At 35.0% G+C, this 23,402-nt stretch overlaps 1 protein-coding gene across 1 annotated transcript; it reads right to left on the bottom strand.

The window, feature by feature from the left end:
• Window positions 1-9,034: 9,034 nt before the first annotated feature.
• LOC124924280 (protein FAR-RED IMPAIRED RESPONSE 1-like) lies at window positions 9,035-10,780 on the bottom strand. Its single transcript, XM_047464340.1, has one exon. It carries the CDS (start codon window positions 10,778-10,780, stop codon window positions 9,035-9,037), a length of 1,746 nt encoding a protein of 581 aa, XP_047320296.1.
• Between the last annotated feature and the right edge of the window lie 12,622 nt (window positions 10,781-23,402).

The raw sequence follows: 23,402 nt of genomic DNA, 5'->3' as shown, positions 1-23,402 counted from the left end.
TCATCTAGTAAATTGGATAAAAATGAAGGTGGCCAAAGTGTCGATGTAACAGCTTATAGAGGACTCATCGGATCCTTGCTGTATGTAACTGCTAGCAGGCCAGACATTCAATTTGATGTTGGTGTTTGTGGCAGATTTCAGGCTGATCCTAAACTCTCTCACTTTACTACTGCTAAACGTATTCTTAAATACTTAAAGGGAACTCAAAATGTGGGACTGTGGTATCCGAAGGATTCCAGTTTCAATTTAACTAGTTTCTCAGATGCAGATTATGTAGGGTGCAAAATTGATAGAAAAAGCACAAGTGGAACTTTCCAGTTCCTTGGAGATCGTCTAATCTCATGGTTCAGCAAGAAGTAGACGTCAGTTGCCACTTATACAGTTGAAGCAGAGTATCTTGCAGCTGGTAGTTGTTGCTCTCAGGTTCTGTGGATTCAACAACAGCTCAGGCATTATGGGATTGAGGTTGATGAATCTCCAATTTTCTGCGATAACACGAGTGTTATCGCAATCACCTACAACCTAGTTCTGCATTCTCGGACAAAGCATATTGAAATCAGGCATCATTTCATCCGAGAACACGTCAATAAGAAGCAGATTCGTCTTGAATATGTTTCTACTGATCAACAAACTGCAGATATTTTCACAAAACCCCTACCAGAAGCTATGTTTTCTCACTTTAGAAACATGCTAGGTCTTGTTGATCTTGATTGATGTGATTACGTGCATAAATTGAGGGGGAACGTATTGTTCAAAACGTAACTGAACAGACATAAAAGACAGAGGTCTTAATACGTCCTAAGGATTTAGGGTTTGAGAAACACAACTACTTAGACATACGTCTACTTTAGTAGTTTAATCTTCTTTGGAATCAATGTCTTTGGTTATATTAACCTGCATGGTTAGACGGATACGTCTAATAGACGTTAAACGTTTTTACGTCATGAGTAATAGGATGCTCACGTCTAATCAGACACGCGTGTTGCACGTGGTGTTATTGCATAATTAGACGGATAGGTCTAATAGACTGATTTCCAAAAGGAAGTTGAAAATGTGAAAATGAGAATAAAACGTCTAACTACTGGTGTAATTAGACTCTTCATCTTCTGGATATTAGGACAGCTGTCCCTTATCTATGTCTCTGCTCAAGTTTATTTTCCCGCCAAAAATCAAATCAGTCATTCCTCAAAAGAATTGAAGACACGTGTCTCTCAATACATAAGGAAGGACTAATATTTCTGACAACTTTTGCTTGCACATTTAGTACAAACTGTTCATTTTTATGATAACATTAAATGATACGTTTATTGGGAACAGACTCTTGGGTTCTTGACGGTAGGAGTAATCATTAGAAAATCCCTACACGTTAGACATTTGTATTTATTGGATTATTCACTCTAAAAGATAGGAGTTCTTTCGAAATCTATCTCTCTCTTTCTAGAATTCGAATCGTCTAAACCTGTGTTCATCAAATCGAAATGTCTTCCTTCCGTCCAAAATCGATTCAAGTGGATTTTAAATCCGTATCCACTCTTAAATTTCTGGGCATGATCAAAATATTTGAATCTCTGAAAGCCTCCGGGCTGAGAAAGTTCCTCACCCCTCATCATCTCTATCACGAACAGTTGGTCTGTGAATTTTCCGAAACAACGAGCTTTTATCAGGATAAAGTCGTTGTTGGGGTCGTGATGGGCCAGATGATCTGCATCACCTAAGAGTCTTTCAGTATGTTTTTCCAGCTTCCAAATGTAGGTATTGATGAGTTCTCAACCACTCCTTCTGATATAATGATTACAATGATGAAAGTCTTTTATGATTCTCCTCAAGTGGACATTCATGGAAAGAAAAACCTTCTAAAGCTTGAGTTTGCTCTTCTAAGCGATATCGTATCGAAATCTCTTCTCTCTAAAGAGTCCTCTTACAAGTATTGTACGAAGGTTTTTCATATAATGGTGGCTATCACCAGGGGTGTTCCTATCAACTAGACAAGCTTCCTCTTCGGAAATCTTGTCAGAATGGTTGTTGCTCGGAAGACTATTTTTAGTTTTGATGGTCCTCTTAGCTCTCTTCTTTGTTTCCTTCTGAATGAACCCGGTAAGAGTTTTCCCCTTCCTTCTAAAATCCTGAACAACCAGAAGGTTGTTGATTACGTTCAAAGGGTGAAGACGCTCAAGTCCAAGACAAGGAAAAGAGATGTCTCCAACCCTCCTCTAACCGCAGTCTTAGAGATCTCTTAGGTTGAAGTCCATCCTTTCCAGAGTAAAGATTAGGAAGAAGAAGAAGATTAGAAAGGAAATTATTTCCATGAAGTTTTTGAAGATCTTTTGATGATATTTTTGTTATGAACTTATCTTGGTTACTCTGAACAACATTTTGTGTGTTTCTTCTGAAAACACTTATCTATGATTTATCTGATTTTGATATTTTGAATGTCTTATTTGTAAGTAAACAAGGGTTTGTCTTATTTATATGATGAATGCATATCTTGGCATATATATATGCAATTTTTCAATTTCTTCATCAAAAAGGGGAAATTGTTGGGTCAAATTAATTTGACTAAGTGTTGAAATAATTTAACCATTGGAATTTTGATGATGAAATAAATTATGCGTTTTGATGCAGGTGTATCAAAATCATATTTCATATGACTTGGCTCTAATGAGGCTCATTAGACCGATTTTGGCATTAGATGCATAGAATTAGACGTGCAGTCTAACTCAACGGAGTTAGACGTGCAGTTTAATGAATGCATAGATTTAGACGTGCAGTCTAACTCAACGGAATTAGACGTGCAGTCTAATAAATTCATAGAATTAGACGTACAGTCTAACTCAACGGAGTTAGACGTGCAGTCTAATGAATGCACAGAATTAGATGTGCAGTCTAATGAATTCACGAATTAGACGTGTGGTCTAATAGATCTACGGAATTAGACGTGCAGTCTAACTTAGCGGAGTTAGACGTGCAGTCTAATATATTTGCAATTAGACGGATAGTCTAATGTATATGGAATTAGACGTGCAGTCTAATATATTTGCAATTAGACGGATAGTCTAATGTATATAGAATTAGACGTACAGTCTAACTCAACGGAGTTAGACGTGCAGTCTAACTCAACGGAGTTAGACGTGTAGTCTAATATGTGCGGAATCAGACGTGCAGTCTAATGGATAGTGAAAGCTAGACGTAAGTCTAACTCCTTCAAACAAGTTTGAGGTAGAACCGGAATTAGACGTGCAGTCTAACTCAGTGGAGTTAGACGTGTAGTCTAATGGTTATTGGATAATTAGACGTGTAGTATAATTAAGTGAAAGTTAGACGTAAGTCTAACTCCTTCAAACAAGTTTGAGGTAGAACCGGAATTAGACGTGCAATCTAACTCAGTGGAGTTAGACGTGCAGTCTAATGGTTATTGGATAATTAGACGTGTAGTCTAATTAAGTGAAACGTCTAACTCCTTCAGATTAGTCTGAAGTGATTGTAATTATACGTAAGTCTAATTTAATTAGACTAGGCGGTTTAATAGACTCTATTATTAGACGGGGATGTTTAAATTGCATTAGACTGATTTTCACAATCCGTCTAACTGAAATACGTCTAATGCTCAGCTTAAGCATTATGCTTGAAGCTAGCACCCGCCTACCCACGTGCTATAGTTGTACCATACTCCTGCTCCACTTTCTAGTGAAGATCAGTACAACAGCTATATGCAACCAACCAACGAATGCCACGTAAGAGAATTTTCCTCATATTACTTATTTTGCAAGTACATCTCTGATGGAATATTCGGCGCACTACCAGTTGTGTACGACCACGATCCTTGTGCTCAGAACCTTCTGTGTACAATGGAGGCTTTTCAATGGAAGAGAGTCACGTTTCATTCTAAAAGATTTGACCGTTAGCCCCTGACCATTATTTAACAAATCTCAAGGACAACAAACAATCTGCCTTACGAACTGCCATATTTTTACAAAGAGTCAATCGATAATTCTGCTTGCTATTTTTCTAGAGAGAGAAATCAAGCCATATACTGCGAAGCTATTTTCTGATTACACTATGTGTGAATCAAGAGAGAGATAAAATCAAAACACCTTTAGCTGAGTGATATTCTTCATCTTGTAAATTGAACAGAGTGTGTTCTGTTCAATAGTGAGCTAAATGTGTGCAAACTGTATTTGATTCTAATCATATTATAGTGAATCCTTCCGGTGGTTGGAAGAAGGGGTGACGTAGGTGAGTTTTTCTGAACATCCATAAACAAACTGTTGTGTTATTTCATTTTTGTCATCTTTTCATCTTTCATCTTGAGCTTCAAACCCAAGTAAACAATTCCGCCTTGAATCTGTTTCAAGTGTTTAAAAGTGCTTGCGTAGAATAGAAAGTGAACTAAATCCCTAATAGAATTTCTTTCAAACCGTTTTTTATAAGCCTTCATCCATAGCCAGACCCCTGTCTCTATCGATAAAGCCGATCCTATCATATGATTTAGGATTCCCGTAAAAATTTCAAGCACATTTGTGACATCTTGTGGTTATTTAGCGCTTTCATAAGACTTCGTGTTAATCTTGGCAAATCTGAATTTTTCTTCTCTAATTTTTGTCGGCTAGGAGAAAATCATGTTTGGTGGGTATTTTGGGATTTGACATTGAATATTTTTTTAGCCACATATTTTGGTCTTCCAATAGGTGCAAAGGCTCGATCTAAAGTCTATTGGGACACGATTATCTGTAAGAAGGAAAAAAATATGTATCTGAAAAAACAAGTTGATCTCTAATGAAGGTCGCATGGTTCTCATCAAGAGTTTGTTGAAATCTATGCATACTTACATGATGTCATTACTTGTGATTCCTAAAAGTGTGACAGTAAAAATGGAGGTTGATGTGTAAATTTTTATGTGGGTCTTTTGAGTCTTAATGGAGACAAAGTAAAAATACCTAGAGATGAAAGATGTTTATGTTTTCGTGACCTATGTGCTTTTAATAAGGACTTATTATCATAGTGGAGTGCACGTTTTGATTCGGAACATGGATGTCTCTATGTAAATATGATCAGAAACAAATATGGGTTGGATTAGTATGGTTGGTTTACAAAAATATCTAGTTGCCCTGTGGGATGTAGCATATGGAGTGGCATAGCAATCATGTTAAAAAGTTATTGTGAACATTCTTTGATTACCGTAGGTCATGGTTCATCTATCCTCTTTTAGGAGGATGCATGGTGTGGGGGTAAGAGTTTTGAAGTTCTCTTCCCCATGTTGGCCTCTATTACTATTTGTAGAGATGTCATAGTGAAGGATATGTACGACCAACGCTCTCAAGAGTTTACACATCGTATTAGATATAAAGGAGGTTATTATTTGAGGAAAGTTCTTCTCATGATAGATTGTTATCATTAGTGGCCAACAAATGAATGTCTCCGTTGAATTAGGATACGATGTGATGGAGAAATATGTATAAGTTTGATGTGGGATATTGTTATTATCTATTTGATAGAACCGTTCCAATTGAGTTGTGCTGGGAAAAATTATGGGAGTCTAAAATTCCCACTAAGATATCTTTTTTTGGGAGGGAGTGCGATCCATAGTGATATTGTAACTCATTAATGATGTATGCACAATGGTCTTATCTTTATAAGTCGATGTCGTATGTGTCTTAAGGATGTGAAGACAAACCCTCATCTCCTTTTACATTATAAGGGTGTCGCTAGTATTTGGAGTATTAATGGTATTTATTTAGTTATGTTAAGAACTATTGGTGTGTGTTAGGAAATGTGGATTGAGGCAACTAGATTTACGGGGCTGAAATAATGAATTTATATCCCCAGTATTTTCTAGTTGGTAATTTGGTTGGAGAGAAATCGTAGAACCTTCAACAATCTCAAACGACCATTGTGAATTCATCACAATGCTTTCATCCTAGCATTATATGAGGTGCAATGTGGGAAGCCGACAAATTTAGTCAAAGAGCTCATTACTTTTTTGGAAGATCCACACATTAATTTTGTATTATTTGTGTGATTTTTTTCACAAATGTAATGTTTTATTGTTGTTCTTAAACAACTATCCATTTTCATAATACTTTCATGGATCATTAAAAAAAGATAAAAATATATGTCATGGGTAGGTTAACTATTTTAAACTATTTTACTACCAACAAATTAGCTAAACTCACCATACATACGGACCACCAGATAAAATTCGATAACTATTTCCTATTTGATACCATTAAATAGTATATAAACTACAAAATATATAGTTAGTTAGTTATATAATTAATATATTTTTATTGATAAATTATTAATTATAAGAAACATGTATCATTTCAAACAAAATTGGTTCTACAACAAACATTGTAAACACTAAAAATCTACATATCCAATTTATAAATTTAAAATAATTAAGCTCATCAAAGTAATCTAGTGGTAAGAGTTGGTTTCAGAGACCAAACGATCACGAGTTTGATTTCATTTGAAAGCCTTTTGAGTGTAAGTGGAGGACCATGACTGTGGGGTGTCATACTAGTTCTCATTTAATTCCCAAAATTTAAAATAATTATTTTGATTTATTTTCAAATAAATAAAATCAAAATAATTAATCCCAAGAACTAAACCTAATTAATTAATTAAATTAATTATTGTGATAATTAAAACCTAATTAATATAAGGATAATGTTCAAATAAAATAAATAACATTATTTGGGATAAATATTGTACACATTTTATCTCAAAATAAATTTAGAAAAATCAAAGGGATTAAAATAAATAAAATTATTTAGGGAAAATGTTGTACGCGATTTCGTCTAAAACCCTATCTATTGATAGATGCGCCAATCATTCGTACACAATTCTGTTTTAAAACCCAATATGTCCATAGGTCGAGACATCGTTTTTATACGATTCCGTCTAAAACCTATATGTTGATAGGTGCATCAATCGTTCGTACAGGATTCCGTATGAAAACCCTATATGTCAATGGTCGAGACGTCGTTTATATACGAGTCCGCCAAAAACCCTATCTATCAATAGGTATGAGACACTGTTTATATACGATTCTATTTCAAACCATATTTATTGACAAACATAGAGATCATATGTAGGCGTTCTCTTAACAATCTTATTTGTTGACAAAGACCTGAGATCATACATATATGATCTAGTCAAAACCCTATATGTTGATAGGTGCACTATTCGTTTATATACGATTCCGCCAAAAACCCTATTTGTCGATAGGTCGAGATATTGTTTATATACGATTATTTTAAACCCTATCTCTCGATATGTATCCAAATCATATCTCTCGAATATGTATCCAAACCCTATCTCTCGAATAGGTATCCAAACTCTATCTCCCGATAGGTATCCAAACCCTATTGATCGAATAGATAATTAAAAACTCTATCCCTCGATAAGTAACAAATCTTATCTCTCGATAGGTATACAAACCTTGTCCATCGTTTTTCCCAAAAAAAACATTGTCCATCGATAAGCATCAACGATCATACATACATGATCCGTCAAACCCTTTCACTCGAATATGTAATTAAAACCCTATCTCTCCATAGGTATCCCCTCTCACAACACCATGTGTGACCCTATATCTTAAAATAAAGCCTTACCCATCGGTAAACACAAAGATCATCCGTACATGATCCAATCCAACAAAATCCTATCTCTCGATATGTAATAAAAACCATATCGCTCTAATATGTAACAATACCCTATCTCTTGATAAGTACTCCAACAAAACCCTATCTCTCGATAGGTTCTCAACACAAAACTCTATCTCTCGAATCGGTAGACAAATTCATATCTCTCGATAGGTACCCATGCCTTGTCTGTCAACAAGCATAGCGATCATTCGTACACGATCCTACCAAAACTCTATCTCTCGATAGACACTTAAATCAAAAATCCTAATTTTCAATAGGTATATCTCCCAATTCACAAAATGCAAAACCATATCCTTCGATAGGTACTCAAAACAAAACCATATCTCTCGATAGGTACCCATGGCTTGTTTGTCTACAAGCATAACAATAATTTGTACACGATCTTGCTAAAACTCTATCTCTCGATAGGTAGATAACTAATCAAATGAATTAAGGGTTAAAGCCAAAAAATATTATTTGGGATAAATTGTATACTCATTTTATCTTAAAATAATTTTAAAAAATTAAGGGGACAAAACTAAATAATTTAAAATGAATTGTTGTATACATTTTATCTAAAATAATTATTTATTTAACCCTAAAAATATTTAAAATAAATAAAATAAATTGGTAAAATATTTGGCATATTTATTTTAGAGTAATGATAGGGGGAGCGAAAAATATGTAGCGAATGGGGCAGCGAACTACGTGGAGTGCTGATTAGACATGCTGACTCATTATTTATTTATTTCTCTTTTATATTTATTAATAATATTCTCTCTCTTCTTATTAATTACATTTTCTCCCTCTCTCTTAAATAAGACGCATTCAATAAAAATATTAATTTTTTATTATTAAAAAACACTTAATAATTTATCTCTTTAATATTTATTATTATAAATATTCTTTTTTTTAAATCATTGTAAATGTCACTATAAACACGCATTTTAATTATTTTTCTCTCAATAATTTGTTTTCTTTTATTTATTGAAAAATATAAATTTTATTTTCAATAATAAAAATGACTCAAATTAAAATAAATAATAATTAATTGTGTTATATTTAATTAAATATATTTACTTGAGTTAATTTACTATTTTATATTAATAAATTACCAAATCTAATTAAAAAGTATCAATAAAATAAACTTACCAAAAAAAACATGGTCCAAAATATATCATAACATCTCCTTTTAGAAAATCAAACAACGTAATATAATAAATAAATTGTCTTTAATCATCACGCAATAGTAGTTTTCACGAGTCTTTTATCGTCAACATATTGACATCGAAAACTTCATTTCTACAAGACAAATGAGAAACAATATATAATTTAAAATAAAATTAATATAATTTAATACTAAAAATAATTGTCTAAAACATAATAAATCAAACCTTTTTTCGAGCCTTTGTAATCGATTTCTTCACAATTTGTTCAATAACAGATTGTTTTCTCTTTGTGGGTGGACGACCTCGCGCTCGTACTTTTAGTGGAGAGTGTATTGTTTTTACACTAGATATTGTCACTCCTTTAAGCTTTTCACAATCGTTAGTAATTGGTATCAAATCACAATCATTTTGAGCACTTGAATGCTCAAAATCAATTGCAATTAGTTTGTCTTTTGCATCTTTCAAAATATCCACCAAAATAGAACAACATTTGTCATTTTTCTCCCCAAGGTGTTGAATCTCATATATCAATGGAGTGAGAATTTTGCGTCGATAACTGACATCATCACAACTATGATCATCATATAGGTTAGTAATACTTTGATACCCACGCTTTATATTTTTGCACCATCTCTCCACAATATAGTTCATAGGAACCTCAAACACCCCATTCATTATCAATACGGAGATCACGTGTCTACATAAAATTCCTCGAAACTCAAATAGTCGGCACAAACACTTAACTTGACAGTCTAATCCAGTGTAATGTACCACAAAACAAACTTTTCGTAGGGGTTCTCCTTTTATCCCCAACATAGTCTCTACTACTTCAAATATCAAAGTTGTTTCTTCTTCTTTTACTAGCGAGGCATTGCAAAACATTAATCCTCTTAATTCATCTTGAAACAATTTCAATATTGTGTTAGTGTACACACTTTGAAATTGTCTCTCAATAGGATAACCAGTTATTACGGGCATGATTGAATTGAAAGAAATGAAATCCAATTTTTTTTCATTTTCAATCTTACTCTTCAAAGCATTATCATACTGCTCAACAAATTGCTTTAATGATGTCTTAGAATGCACATAATCATCAAAAAATGCATTCATACTTTCACTTCTCTGAGATGTGGACATACCTGCCCAAAATTTATCTTTGACATATACAGGCATCCATTTATTACGTTCTTCATGCAGAGATGTCAACCAAATATTATTGTCCAAGTTAAACTCCTTAATCATTTTCTGCCAATTCTCATCACATTCATCAACTGTAAGGGAGTTATACACAATGGTCTTCAATTGTTTCTTTATCATTTTATACTGAGAATGACTACCTAATTTAGCTGGAATTTTTTTCATTATATGCCAAAGACATAAACGATGTTGAGAATTCGGAAATACCTCTTCAATTGCAATTGCCATTGCGCGACATTGGTCCGTAATTATAGCTTTTGGAGCGCGTCCAAGCATACATGTCAACCAAGATTTGAATAACCATATGAATGATTCTGTATTTTCACTAGATAATAATCCACATCCAAGTAAAATAGATTGACCATGGTGATTCACCCCAACAAATGGAGCAATTGGCATGTCATAACTATTGGTTAAATAAGTTGTATCAAATGTAATGACATCAGAAAAATAATCATATGTAGCTCTTGATCTAGCATCCGCCCAAAAAACATTTTTAATTCGAGATTCACCATCTAAATCAAGCACATAGAAGAAGTTTGAGTTCCTACTTTGCATGCGACAAAAATAATTACTTAATGCTTCAGCATCTCCATCCCCTAACCTCAATCTTCTAGCTTCTGAAATATAATTTCTACAACTTCTTTCATCAAATGGTAGATTATCATAACCTCCAGCCTCAACTACAAAGGATTGAAAACTTTTACTTAAAGTTATTCCAGCTTGATCATTTAACTCCAATTTTCTCTTTGTAGTTGAATCGAGCATTTTATTACATCTAAAATGTCTTGATTTTCCAGGGCTCAAATTATGATTGTGTTGAAGGTGTACAGAAGTTGATACTTTTTAATTAGATTTGGTAATTTATTAATATAAAATAGTAAATTAACTCAAGTAAATATATTTAATTAAATATAACACAATTAATTATTATTTATTTTAATTTGAGTCATTTTTATTATTGAAAATAAAATTTATATTTTTCAATAAATAAAAGAAAACAAATTATTGAGAGAAAAATAATTAAAATGCGTGTTTATAGTGACATTTACAATGATTTAAAAAAAAGAATATTTATAATAATAAATATTAAAGAGATAAATTATTAAGTGTTTTTTAATAATAAAAAATTAATATTTTTATTGAATGCGTCTTATTTAAGAGAGAGAGAGAAAAAATGTAATTAATAAGAAGAGAGAGAATATTATTAATAAATATAAAAGAGAAATAAATAAATAATGAGTCAGCATGTCTAATCAGCACTCCACGTAGTTCGCTGCCCCATTCGCTACATATTTTTCGCTCCCCCTATCATTACTCTTTATTTTAATATTATGTATTTAAAAAGATAAAAATTAAAGTCAAAATGGTGGAAAAAAATCAATTTCAAAAAAACCCTTAAGATTTTAAAATAAAAATAAAATCAATAATCAGGTGTAGCCGAAATTAGAATCAGAAGTTACAACTGAAACTACAGCCATCAGATGAGCATCGGATCTCCATCTAACGCTCTAGACGCGCCCGCGTAGCCCGTTTTAGCGGAAGGAGCACGCGCCCGAGATGCAAAAATTAACTAATTAGACGTTAGTGTTGTTCATTAAAATGCAACGGCGCTTGACGAAAAGTTGATGGAACGCCCTAACGCGCATGAAACGACCTCGTTTCATGCATCACCTTCGTCTTCATCGCGGTCGCTAGATGGATAAGCTTGAAGATCTTTCTTTGATTTTGTAAAGATGGAAAATTCTCTACAGTCCATCTTTGTGGTGGATTCGAAAGCTGAAATGATCACCCTACTTCGGTAATCATTTCTGTTATTTCTATAGGGTCACTCATCCCTATTTCATCAAGCGGCCGGGAGAACAGCCAAACGCCATTAAGGACTTTTAGATTATTCGATCCACTTGGAGCCTCCACCGACTCAGGGACACTATAAATTAATACACCACTGAGTCATTCTGATGGCAAGAGATACACTGCCTCTTCAAATCGACGAAAATAAAAAATCAGCCATTAATGCTTCAAGATTTCAGATTTTTCAAATTTTCTATTTGAGGCATTAAATCTTGGAACTGAGTATCCCAACCGCTTCTCTAAGGTCTAAGGAGTGTTCTCCAATCCTTGATAAGATTCCAATCACATTCTAATTCATATTTACAGTTTGAATTTAAAACTATTATATTTCAAATTGCATAAGCTTGTATGATTGTTATTTATGGTTTTAATGATTGGAAATTGATCATAAGATTATTTAGAAACTATCTGTATAAGATAGAACCGGTCAATTAGTCTTAAAAAAACCGAAATTTAAAATTTTTAAAATCCAAAAATCGGGTTTGCTGTTTTTGGGGTAATCTTTGAAGATCACAACTTAGAAAGCTTCACAACATGGTTTTAATTATGTTGGGCAACCGTTTGGATTGTGTTTGATCCATCCCGATCATGTTTGATCAATTCCGGTCATGTTTGATCAAAATTTTCAAAATAATTGAAATTTTTATGAGTTCTTGATTTGGTTCAAACAAGCAGTAAGTGTTCTTGTTTTGGTAGCAATAAAGTAGTATAAGGAAGCTATTGGATAGCTCCTTACACTTTAAAACAGTTTTAAAATCAAAAAGTCAACTTTTGATCACAAACTGTTTTGAACAATTTATAATCATCTAGGTCGATTGATACCATGAGATTTTTTTTTGGGGAAAAACGACTTAGCGTCATTTCATTAAAAACTCCATAAAATGGGAAAAAAACCACGAGTTTAAGAGATCATTCTAGACAAGCCTAGAATGATTTTCAAGTCGTAACATTTTGAGTAAAAGCTAAAAAACTACAAACATAAATGAATTATCTAATTACAATGCTTTCAATTCTAGTGAGTTTAAAAAATGGTAAATTCCAATTCCTACAGATATTCCAGTTCTGCTCCGTGCTTGGAATTCTTGTCCACGTTCCCGCGAGGGCGCTGCAATCTGATACAATATCTTTCCATAACTCTTCAACGCTCCTGTGGGTTCTGTCATATTCCTTTGCATTCCGTTCTTCCCAAATGTTATACATCACTGCTCAGAAGCCGCAGTTGAACACGCTTGTTGCAAATCTATTTCCCTTGGCTTTCAGTAGTGCTGCATCTTTGATTTCATTCCATTCGCTCGGGAAACTGATCAGCTCCAGGCTTTTATAGAATCTGTCCCAAAGCTCTGAAGCAATACAACAGCTCCCGAATAAGTGATCTATGGTTTCTTCATTTCCTCTACATAGAAGACAGTTAGTGTCCGGGATGCTCATATACTTGTTGATACGATCACGAGTGTTGAGTCTTTCCCAGAAGGCGAGTCATAGGATGAACTGGTGTCTAGGGATAATCTTCGTGGACCATACAAGAGGAGCTCATTCTACTTTCTGTGCTTTTTCCCAGGTTACCTCCCATATTTCTTCGATACCAGCTTCTCATTGTCCTCAGCTTTCCATTCATGAATATTCGGTTTGTCGTGTAGTTGTATGTTACTTATATGATCAAGTATTCTCTATCCTTCTGGATTTCTTCTCAGGAGTGAGTCCCAATTTCCGTCTTTAATGTCTCTGATTTTTGCTTTTGTGCAGTCCCTTCTGATGCGGGTATTTTGAAACTCATCCTTGTGGATGATAGGCTGGTTTTCGAACTAGGGGTCGTGCCAGAATAGAGTGTCTTTCCCGTCCCCTAGCCGGATGTCATAAATATCTGCAGTATCGCTTCTTAGTTTAAAAATCTTTTTTAGAGACCAACTCATACCTTCATGAATTTTGCAGGTCCAGATGCTGGTTTCGTATTTCATAAACCTCGTATGCACCCATTTGATCCATAGTGACTCCTGATTGCGCTCTAAATCCCACAGATGCTTGAAGGTGAAAGCCTTGTTCCACTCGATATAGTCTTCAAGCTGATGTCTCCCTCGTCCTTCGGTTTGCAGAGAGCGGTCCATTTGAAATTTTTTCCTTCTCTTCCGCTACTGCCCCAAATAAAGTTCCCCATCAGTGTATCGAGTTCCTTCATTACCTTCTTCGGAATGACCATTTGTTACGCCCAGTAGCCAACTATGCCCATTACCACTATTTTGATAAGTTTGATCCTCCCTGCATAAGAAAGTTTTTTCGCTGCCCAGCCAGATATTGTGTTTTTTACCTTTTCAATCAGCGGCTTGTAGTGTGAGATTTCGATCTGCTTCGCGGTTAACGGAATTCCTAAGTACCTTATGAGAAAACTTCCTTCCTTTATGCCCATGATGTTGAAGATGTCCTGCTTCGTTTCGTCATTTACGCCTCCATAAAATGCCACATTTTTGCTTTCATTAATAGTTAAACATGTAACCTCAGAAAAGAACGTTAGTGCAGCCCTAATAGTTTTAATGGAATCAATGTCTGCGTGCGCTAGAATGAACAAATCGTCAGCAAAGCATAAATGAGTTACCTCCTCTACCTTACAGAATGGGTGAAAGATGTATGGACGATTCTTTCGGTACATCGCGAAGATGCTCTCAAAGATCGCCATAGCTACGAAAAGGTAAGAAGAGAGGGGGTCCCCTTGCCTTACCCCATTTTCACCCTTGAAATAGCCTCTGTGGACTCCATTGACACTAACAACAAAGCAAGATGATGAAACGCACTGCATAATCCAATCAATAAAAATCATAGTAAAAACAGATACAACCAGAAAGTCTCGAATGACTTCCCATCTTACAGAGTCGAAAGCTTTCTTGATATCTATTTTGAAAGCCACTCTAGGGGATATTTTTTTATTCCCGTAGCCTTTTAAAAGGCTCTGTATGAGAATAATATTATGAGAGATTGTCCTACCGTGGATGAATACATATTGGTTAAGATTTATAATTTTTTCCTATGACATTTTTAAATCGTTTATAAATGATTTTTGAAATGATTTTATAAATCACATTGCACCAGGAAATTGGTCTGAAATCTTGTACTTTCTCGGGTACCGTAGTTTTGGGGATCAAGGTTAAGACCGCTGTATTCCATTGCTTTAACATCTTCCTGTTCTTGAAAAACTCCAAAACTCCATTAGTAAGGTCTTTACCCACAACCGACCAATTGTCTTTGAAGAACTGTGCATTAAACCCATCAAGACCCGGGCTTTTATTCCCATCAACCTCAACCCTCGTGACCACACTTATCAACCCGCGACTATCTTCTGCAGAAATTTTCCTATCAATAATCTGATACAAGGTATTCAGGTGACTTTGATGCTGCTTTCTTGTACCCATAAGGTGCTTATAGAAATCGATAGTCAAATCTTGTACACCCTTTTGACCTTGAACATATTCACCATAATTATTTTTCAGTCTGTATACATTGTTTCTCATGTTTCTAGCCTTGCATTTTCTGTAGAAGAAAGCTGTGTTTTTGTCACCCAACGAGAGCCAGCTCTGTCTTGATTTCTGTCTAATAAAATTCTCTTCAAGAAGACTCAGCTTCCTGAAATTTTCAAGCGCATCCCTTTCTGTTTTATTGAGTTGTTCATCATTATCATCCCTTAATAACCTTTTCTGAACTTCTTCCAATTCTTATCTATCAGCCAGAGCTCTATTGGAGATATTGTTGAACTTCTTCTTGTCAAAGCTTTGGAGATGATTCTTCAAGAGTTTAAGCTTCTCAGAAACCCTTTACATGTTGGATCCCCTTACATCTGTAGACCATACGCTTTCGAGAATACCCTTGAATTTGTCGTTTTCCATCCAGAACTTGAAAATTTTAAAGGGCCTTTTGAACCTTTCTTCCTTTTCCCAGAACAATTTAATTGGGCAGTGATCAGATATACCCGGATTCAGAACATGAAGTTGACTTCTCGGAAATTGGTTAATCCAGTTCTCATTTACCAGACATCTGTCAATTCTACTTCTTCTAATTTGCTCATTCCCTCTCGTAGAAGACCAAGTGAAGAAATTCTCAGAATTAGTAGGCTCGATACAACCTATATCTCTGATATAGTCATTAAAGTCAATCATATCCCGAGTTATTTCAGATTATGGGCTACAATCAGATTCGTTTCTGGTTACGTTATAATCACCAAGGACAGCCCAAGATTTATCACTACCGATCCAGTTTCTAAGACAATTCTAGAGGAGTCTTCTGTTAGTGCTTGAGTTGTTAGCATAAACAATAGCAAGATTAAACAAGATTATTGTGATTCTGTCTTTAATCTCCACCAGGATTGCTTGATCACTCAAAAAGAGAGCCCTCACCTCAGCAACTTTGTTATTCCAGATAACCCAAATTCTGCCCGTTTTGTCATTTGAGTTGTGAATGATTTCCCAGCTACTATCAATACACAGCTTGCTAACCTTCTCAACGTTTTAGCTTTTGACTTTTGTCTCAAGAATACCCATAATAGTGATCTTCTGATTCTCAATGATCCTCATGATTTCTTTGCATTTCAGAGGGTCATTGAGTCCCCTTATGTTCCATGTCACTATATTCATGAATAAATATAAGTGTTGGGTTCCTGAATTTCTAGATTGTCCTGGACCTCTTCATTAGAGAAATTGTAAGCATCACTTGTCTCGCTATCCTCAATGGCTACAGCTTGATTACATGGAATACTATTCACATAGAGTGGGGGTTGTCTCACATAAATCTCATCTTCTACCGTTATAGAGTCAGTGACTTCTGGATCCAGGATCTTTATGCTCTGTCTTCGCTTTTAAGCTTGTTCTTCTTTAGTAGGTCTTTTCTGACTTTGAACCTCTTCACTGCTGGATTCATGTCTGTTATCGATTTTAATTCGCCCTACTTCATAACCAAGGCTCACTGCCTTATTCAAGACCAAATTGTCTTCTTCTGCACTTGATCTTTTAATTTCACAAAACCCAAGATTTTCCAGTTCATTCTCAAGAGCTTCTTTATTGCTTGTTGGTTTTTCAATATTTTTTGTCCAGGATTTTCTTGTTCAATATCTCGAAAGGTGGCTTTGAGCCCATGGATCGGGTCATTTCGAATTTTGATGACATTGCTTTTTTGGTTCCTGCTTGCATTCCTAGAATTGTGAAGAGTGAAATCACGACCTATTGGAGTGTCATCAGACCCAATTTTGTTTGTTTTATATGGGCCAAGTATTCCCCGTCCCATAGATCTTTGAATTCCATAAACTTTAGAACCATAACATTTTTCACCAGGACCGGTAGTAGCAAGTCCGATAGCTTGAGTAGTATCCGGATCAGCAAGTCCATGACCAGGCTTAACATGGTCAATATGGCTAGGTACGGTAGCATTATAAGAAGCTCTAGGACTAGTGTGGCTATGTCCAGCTTTATCAAGACCAATATCCTGACCAGGATCGACGTTTTGAACGAACCTATTCTTGAGAAAACAAAATCCCTAGGATCGGTGCCCTGAACATGACCGATAGGATCAGCGTTAGTAGGGTCATCTTGTACCCTTACCCACTTCATTCTTTTTTCTATCTTCTTCCTTACCCTTATCTGTTCTTGCTTTTGGTTTCCCATCCTATCATTATCAGTGTGTTCATTGATGTTAAGTTCAGGCTTGTTCACATTTTCTCAACCTGAGCCTGGTTAGAGTCATTGATACCGCCTTCTTGAGCATTGTTATTGGCCTTCAATTTTAGATTATTATTGACTGGACATTTATTCATAGTGTGTGAAAGTGCTACACCATATACATCGATTTGGTTTCCATTCGTATTGTACTCCAATGTCAAATAAATTTCCCAGTCTATTTTTAAGTCAAGCTTAATTGGAAGAGAGCTACTTAGATGGATTTCGACACTAACTCTGGCCATGAGATTTTGATCAACATGTTTATAAAATATTTTTGAAGCTGCACAAGCCCTCGTATCAAAGAATCTAATCTCAAATCAAAGTTACAAAACCTGCAAGTTTGATGTTCTTGAGGACCAAGAGGTCCGACCAAACACCGTCGGTCCAGGCTAAGACCCAAGACCGAGAAAACTCGTACTTAAGATTGAGACCTAGGACCGAGAATTTTAAAATGACCGAGAGATTTGACCGATGTTCTTGAGCTAGGACTGAGATATATGAACCCAAGACTGAGAAGTTTGAGCCTAGGAACGAGAATTCCAAACCCATGACCGAGAATTCCTAAACCTAGGACCAAGGAATTCCGACCCGGACCAAGAATTTAAAATGTGGGGTTTATACACCCCGACCGAGGATCTTAACCTAGGACCTAGAGTACTTAGCACCTCGACTGAGGGACTTTGACACCCCTACCGAAGATATAGAGCCTCGACTAAGAGACTCCTCGACCTAGAACAAAGGTCCTTGGACCTTGACCGATAAAATCGGACCCAAGGCCTAGGACTCTGGTCCTAAGGGTTGTTTGGTTCCCATTTTCAAAATTCAAAATTATTTTTTTATAATTTTTGAACAACAAACCTTTCTTAAAATCCCAAAAAATTCGAAAATAATTTCAAAATATTTTTGGGATATTTCCACAAAAAAATATTTTTCTTAAGGAATGTTTCACGTTTATTTCTAAACCCTAACACCCTTAAAATGAATAATGTTCTTCAGGTATAATCCTCTCTAGATATCATTAGTAACTGTTACTAGCATTTAAATATTGTTGTTTCAATATTTTAAATAATTCTAAACCTATAAACATGACTATGACCGAAAGAATAATCGGTTAAAATTCAAATGTTATATAACTGAATTTCAAAAGCCGAGTTTATAAGTAGAGTCTATTTTTAAAATAGGCATGGAGGATGAAGCGCGAAATCCTTTCCCAAATATCACCAAACTACGAATCAAAAATTGAAACTCTAGTGAAAAATACGATTATATACGTACACTTTTTTATTTATTAATTTTCTTATAATTAATTGGCGACGTTGTTTTCAAAAAAAATAACATTTCCTAAATTAGATAGGTTTAATTAATTTAAACCATGATTTCATAAAAATCAAATCGTAATTTGATTATCGCAAATTCCTATATTATTAAAATTTGAACAAAAAATAATAATTTTTATAATTAATTTTAAAGGTTGCCATGTGTTTTCAAAACCTTTTATTATAATATTTTATTTTAAATAATGACTAGTACGTAAATCAAGGTTGAAATCATAGAATCCCGAGCCATTCTGGGGCCATGCCACGCGCCGCGATTTGCTGCCGAATTCCTGGGGGTTACACACGCCAACACTATGTCCTTAACCCATCCCTACCTAAATTCTTCAATAACAGCATAGAGCTATGGTGAATCATTAACGGAGTTCAGATGATTGACAATTTCTCCTACAACAAATTATTTGTTAGTGATCCTTTCTAATGGCTCAACAAGTTTTGGCCATGTCAATGTCGATTCAATTGTACTCTCTAATTAAGTCAACTCTTTCTCCTGCAATTATATCAACTAGCATGAGAAATAACCCCAAAGTATAGTTTTGTTGATTACATATACCCATAGAGTTTCTAAAATTTTGTTGGAATCAAACTTGTTTAGATCTTTTGACCACTTTAATGATATCATATTATATATGTATGGATGAATGATTTCATATAATTATGAGCTTTTGACTTTATAATAATGGTTTCAGATTTACGGGATGATAGAAAATTCTTCATAGATCATCCTAGCTCTATCTAGTACAAGTGAGATTACAATTATTTATCATATTATATGTCCTTTTTAGTTTCATTTTTACTGTCATATATTCATAGGTACATCAACTAAAGACTTGATTGTTGCTCCAAATTACATAGAGTGTAGTTCCAAATCTCAAGATTTCCAACTTCTAAAAAAATTTATTTTGTAACTCAATAATAATGTTTTGGCTAATAATTGATCTTTTGTTTATAATGATGACAGCCTGGATGAGAAGTATAGGAAACTTCAATGTAACATTGATCCACTTCCATATAATAATGAAGATTATCGTTTGGTTGAGAAGTATCTGCACATAACTCATGCTCCTACACACACAGTGGGATTCTTGTTTTCTCAAACTTTTCCTAAAACTAATCCATTCCTCACTATTCTCTATTTGCATGCTTGTTGATGATGAGATTATAAGATTAAGCACAAGTATAAATTCCCAAGGTTGGATTCTTAAGTTTGGAGATGTTTTTTCTCTTTCAAGGGAGGGAAAATCCAAAAAATTACACCTTATAAGGGAAAACTCAAAAACAGAATGCTCCTTTTGTTATGACTTGAATTTTAACTAGTGTTTTGGGTTCTTGATTTTAAGAATCGAGTTCTTGATCTCTAGGACCGGGTGGAAAATATATAATCAAAGTGCAATGGAAGGGTTTTGTAATGGAGAATTTGGGATGAGGGGAAAGAAGAACCAAGGGTGAAAAGAGAAATACTGATGGTTTTTACCAAACAGTCCAAAATAAATAATCAAAACATAAAAGACAATGGGGGGTGAAGAACTTTCACAAGTAATTTCATATATTAATCATTCCATTCATGGGTCCTTAGGGAAAAGAGACCAGCCTTATATAAGTGTTGTCTTGCCTCAGAATATGCAGTTACAACTACTTAGAAAATAACAGAATTCAGTTTAAAAAACAAAAAAGGGAAAGTAAAATAGAAATCTAGCCCAAGTGCACACTAGGACCGATGGAGGGTGCTGGAATTATATTTGAACCGCATATTTTATTTCTAGATTGTAGTATTATCTCCCCCTTCAAAACTCTTCACCCTCGAAGAAAAGACCGTGGCCTGGTCAACCTTTAATGCGCATGCCCCTATCTTCAAAGAGAACTCTTTTCTCTTACTGTTCGGTCGGATTTTTAGCAGGTTTAGCAAGTGTTGGAGTGTAGGACCGCATTTCTTTAAAATTCGTCGGTAACAACTTTTTAATAGTGGAACTGGCTGGGACCTTGTGCTCTTTAGCTTTGTCAGGTCATCAGTCTCCACTTCACCCATGTGAGAAATTTGTGTGCACCCCAAGTAATGTTTTTTTATGAGAGAAAACTTTTGTAGTTGCAATATCGCTAAGACCTGGTGCAAAAATAATTTCTTCCAGCTCCGATTAAACACTAAGGTGTTATCAAAAATTCAGAACCAAACTTTCTTTCATCCCAGCACCCTAGGTGCAACAAAAGAGTCATTATTCTTCTGATTATACTCTAGAGTATCTTCAAACATCCAAGCCCAGTCCTTTTTCCGGACCAGCAACACAGGTGAAACAAAATAGCCATGTCTTCTAATTACCTTCCTAGCCGGTGGTCGGTTATTGGGTTGCTAGAATAGCTGATTGAAGCCTTCGATTATGTGCTAGAAATTTCCAGGAGTGTCTTCCAAAACAAGTGAAACAATTTGGCTTTCGTGCTTACTCTTTATTTGTACCGTGGCAGAAACACTATATTTTTCCAAGGACTTTTTCAGCCGGTTTCCTTGTATTTTGTTGACCTACGACCGAGAAATACCCTATAAGACCTTGAATGTGTGCAAAGAAATGGCATGTTCGTCCCCTACCTCAAGAAGCAAAGGTGAATCATTAAAAACTTGTTCTTGAGTGGGTTCTTGGACTTCTTGCTTATTAGCCGAGACCATGAATAATTTGGATTTGCACCTATGGTTGGGCTCCCACTTTTCGTTGCAAGTATAACATAGGTCATTCTTGGGGTTGGTTGTCCGGTTGGTCCTTGGCCAGGCCGTGCTAACAATTGATGGCTTGGGCAGCAGCGGTGCTTCAGTGCTGTACAAGGGCATGCTGCTCATTAGGGACGCGTATGTTACTTCTTGGACAATGCTGACTTGCTTCATTTTCATCCTTTGTCTAATGGGGGGTCGTGTATGGAAGGACCGAATCGCAGCAAGAGATCTCTCTTGAATACATCCCACGACAAGGCTTCTCTTTGATTGCGGTTCTGCAAATATGAGCCATACCACATTCTTGCCTCCTTTGAAAAGTGAGTGCGAGCAATGTCCAATTTCGTGGCATCATTCATCTTGTCCACCCTAAAGAATTGCTCGGCAAATATGAGTCATCCCTCCAAATTGGTCACATCAAATTCAGGAAGATCAACTTTTAGAGGAACGTAGTGTTGGCCATACTAGAAGGGCATGTTCGTAGGAGGACCGTAGCAAGAAGCATTAACATAGGGTCGGGTGCGGGGATCTTGACCATTATTAGACGCACCACTTTCAATGGCTTCCAAACTTTCTTCAGCGACATTGAACATTATATCCATGTTATTGCTTAATTCGGTCATTTGGGTCAGCGTTCATAGCAGCCGATTAAGTCATGTGTTGGTGCAAAATGGCTTGTGAATCAACTGATTATTGGGAGAAACCATCGATTAGGGTCTTTAGAGCAGCCATTTCATCTTGCTAGCGGGTTTCTATCAATAAGAATTGTCTTGCTCTAATACCAAAATGTTACGACTTGAATTGTAACTAGTGTTTTGGGTTCTTGATTTCAAGAATCGAGTTCTTGATCTCAAGGACCGGGTGTGAAATATATAATTAAAGTGCAGCGGAAGGGTTTTGTAATGGAGAATTTGGGATGAGGGGAAAGAAGAACCAAGGGTGAGAAGAGAAATACTACTGGTTTATACCAAACAGTCCAAAATAAATAATCAAAACATAAAAGACATTGGGGGTGAAGAATTTTCATAAGTAATTTCATATATTCATTATTCTATTCATGGGTCCTTGTGGAAAAGGAATCAGCCTTAAATAAGTGTTGTCTTGCCTCAGAATATTCAGTTACAACTACTTAAAAAATAACAAAATTCAGTTTGAAAAATAGAAGGGGAAAACAAAATAGAATATTAAAACAACAAATAGAAATCTAGCCCAAGTGCACACTAGGACCGATGGAGGGTGCTGGAATTATATTTGGACCGCTTACTTTATTTTTAGACCGTAGCACAAGGGAGGGAGAATCCAAAAAGTTTACACTTTATAAGGGAAAACTCAAAAAACAGAAGACTCCTTTTACACGGTTAGTACTATTTGATAAAACTTATAATGCACTAACCTAGAAACTTATAGTAAGAATGTATTAAATTCTAGTTTCTCTTACTTATAGCTTGTTTATTTAAAGAAAATAGAAAAAATTAAATAAAAATGAGTTATTTAAATTAAATAATCTTTCTCTGTATTTTAAAATGTTATAAACAATATTAAGTTTTTTTGTATTGACTTAACGATGAAGTTACTTTCCATTTAGCCTTTATTTTTAATGCTTATGATTTTGTTTTTTTTCTTTGATAATAACATGCATACATAGTACATGCATAACTTAATTAATTAATTATTTACTGTACAAACTTTACCCATAAATCTTTTTATTAATTAATTTTTGTAGGAAATGTAGGAGAACTAGATAATAAGACTTTATTAAATCTTTTATTCATTAGTAAGAAAAAAGTTATTCAAGTAATAAAATCAACTAATACTAA

The sequence above is a fragment of the Impatiens glandulifera genome, chromosome 1, assembly GCF_907164915.1.
Source record: "Impatiens glandulifera chromosome 1, dImpGla2.1, whole genome shotgun sequence".
Lineage (NCBI taxonomy): Eukaryota > Viridiplantae > Streptophyta > Magnoliopsida > Ericales > Balsaminaceae > Impatiens > Impatiens glandulifera.
The sequence above is the reverse complement of the archived record's forward strand: the minus strand, read 5'-3'. Positions and strand labels throughout refer to the sequence as shown.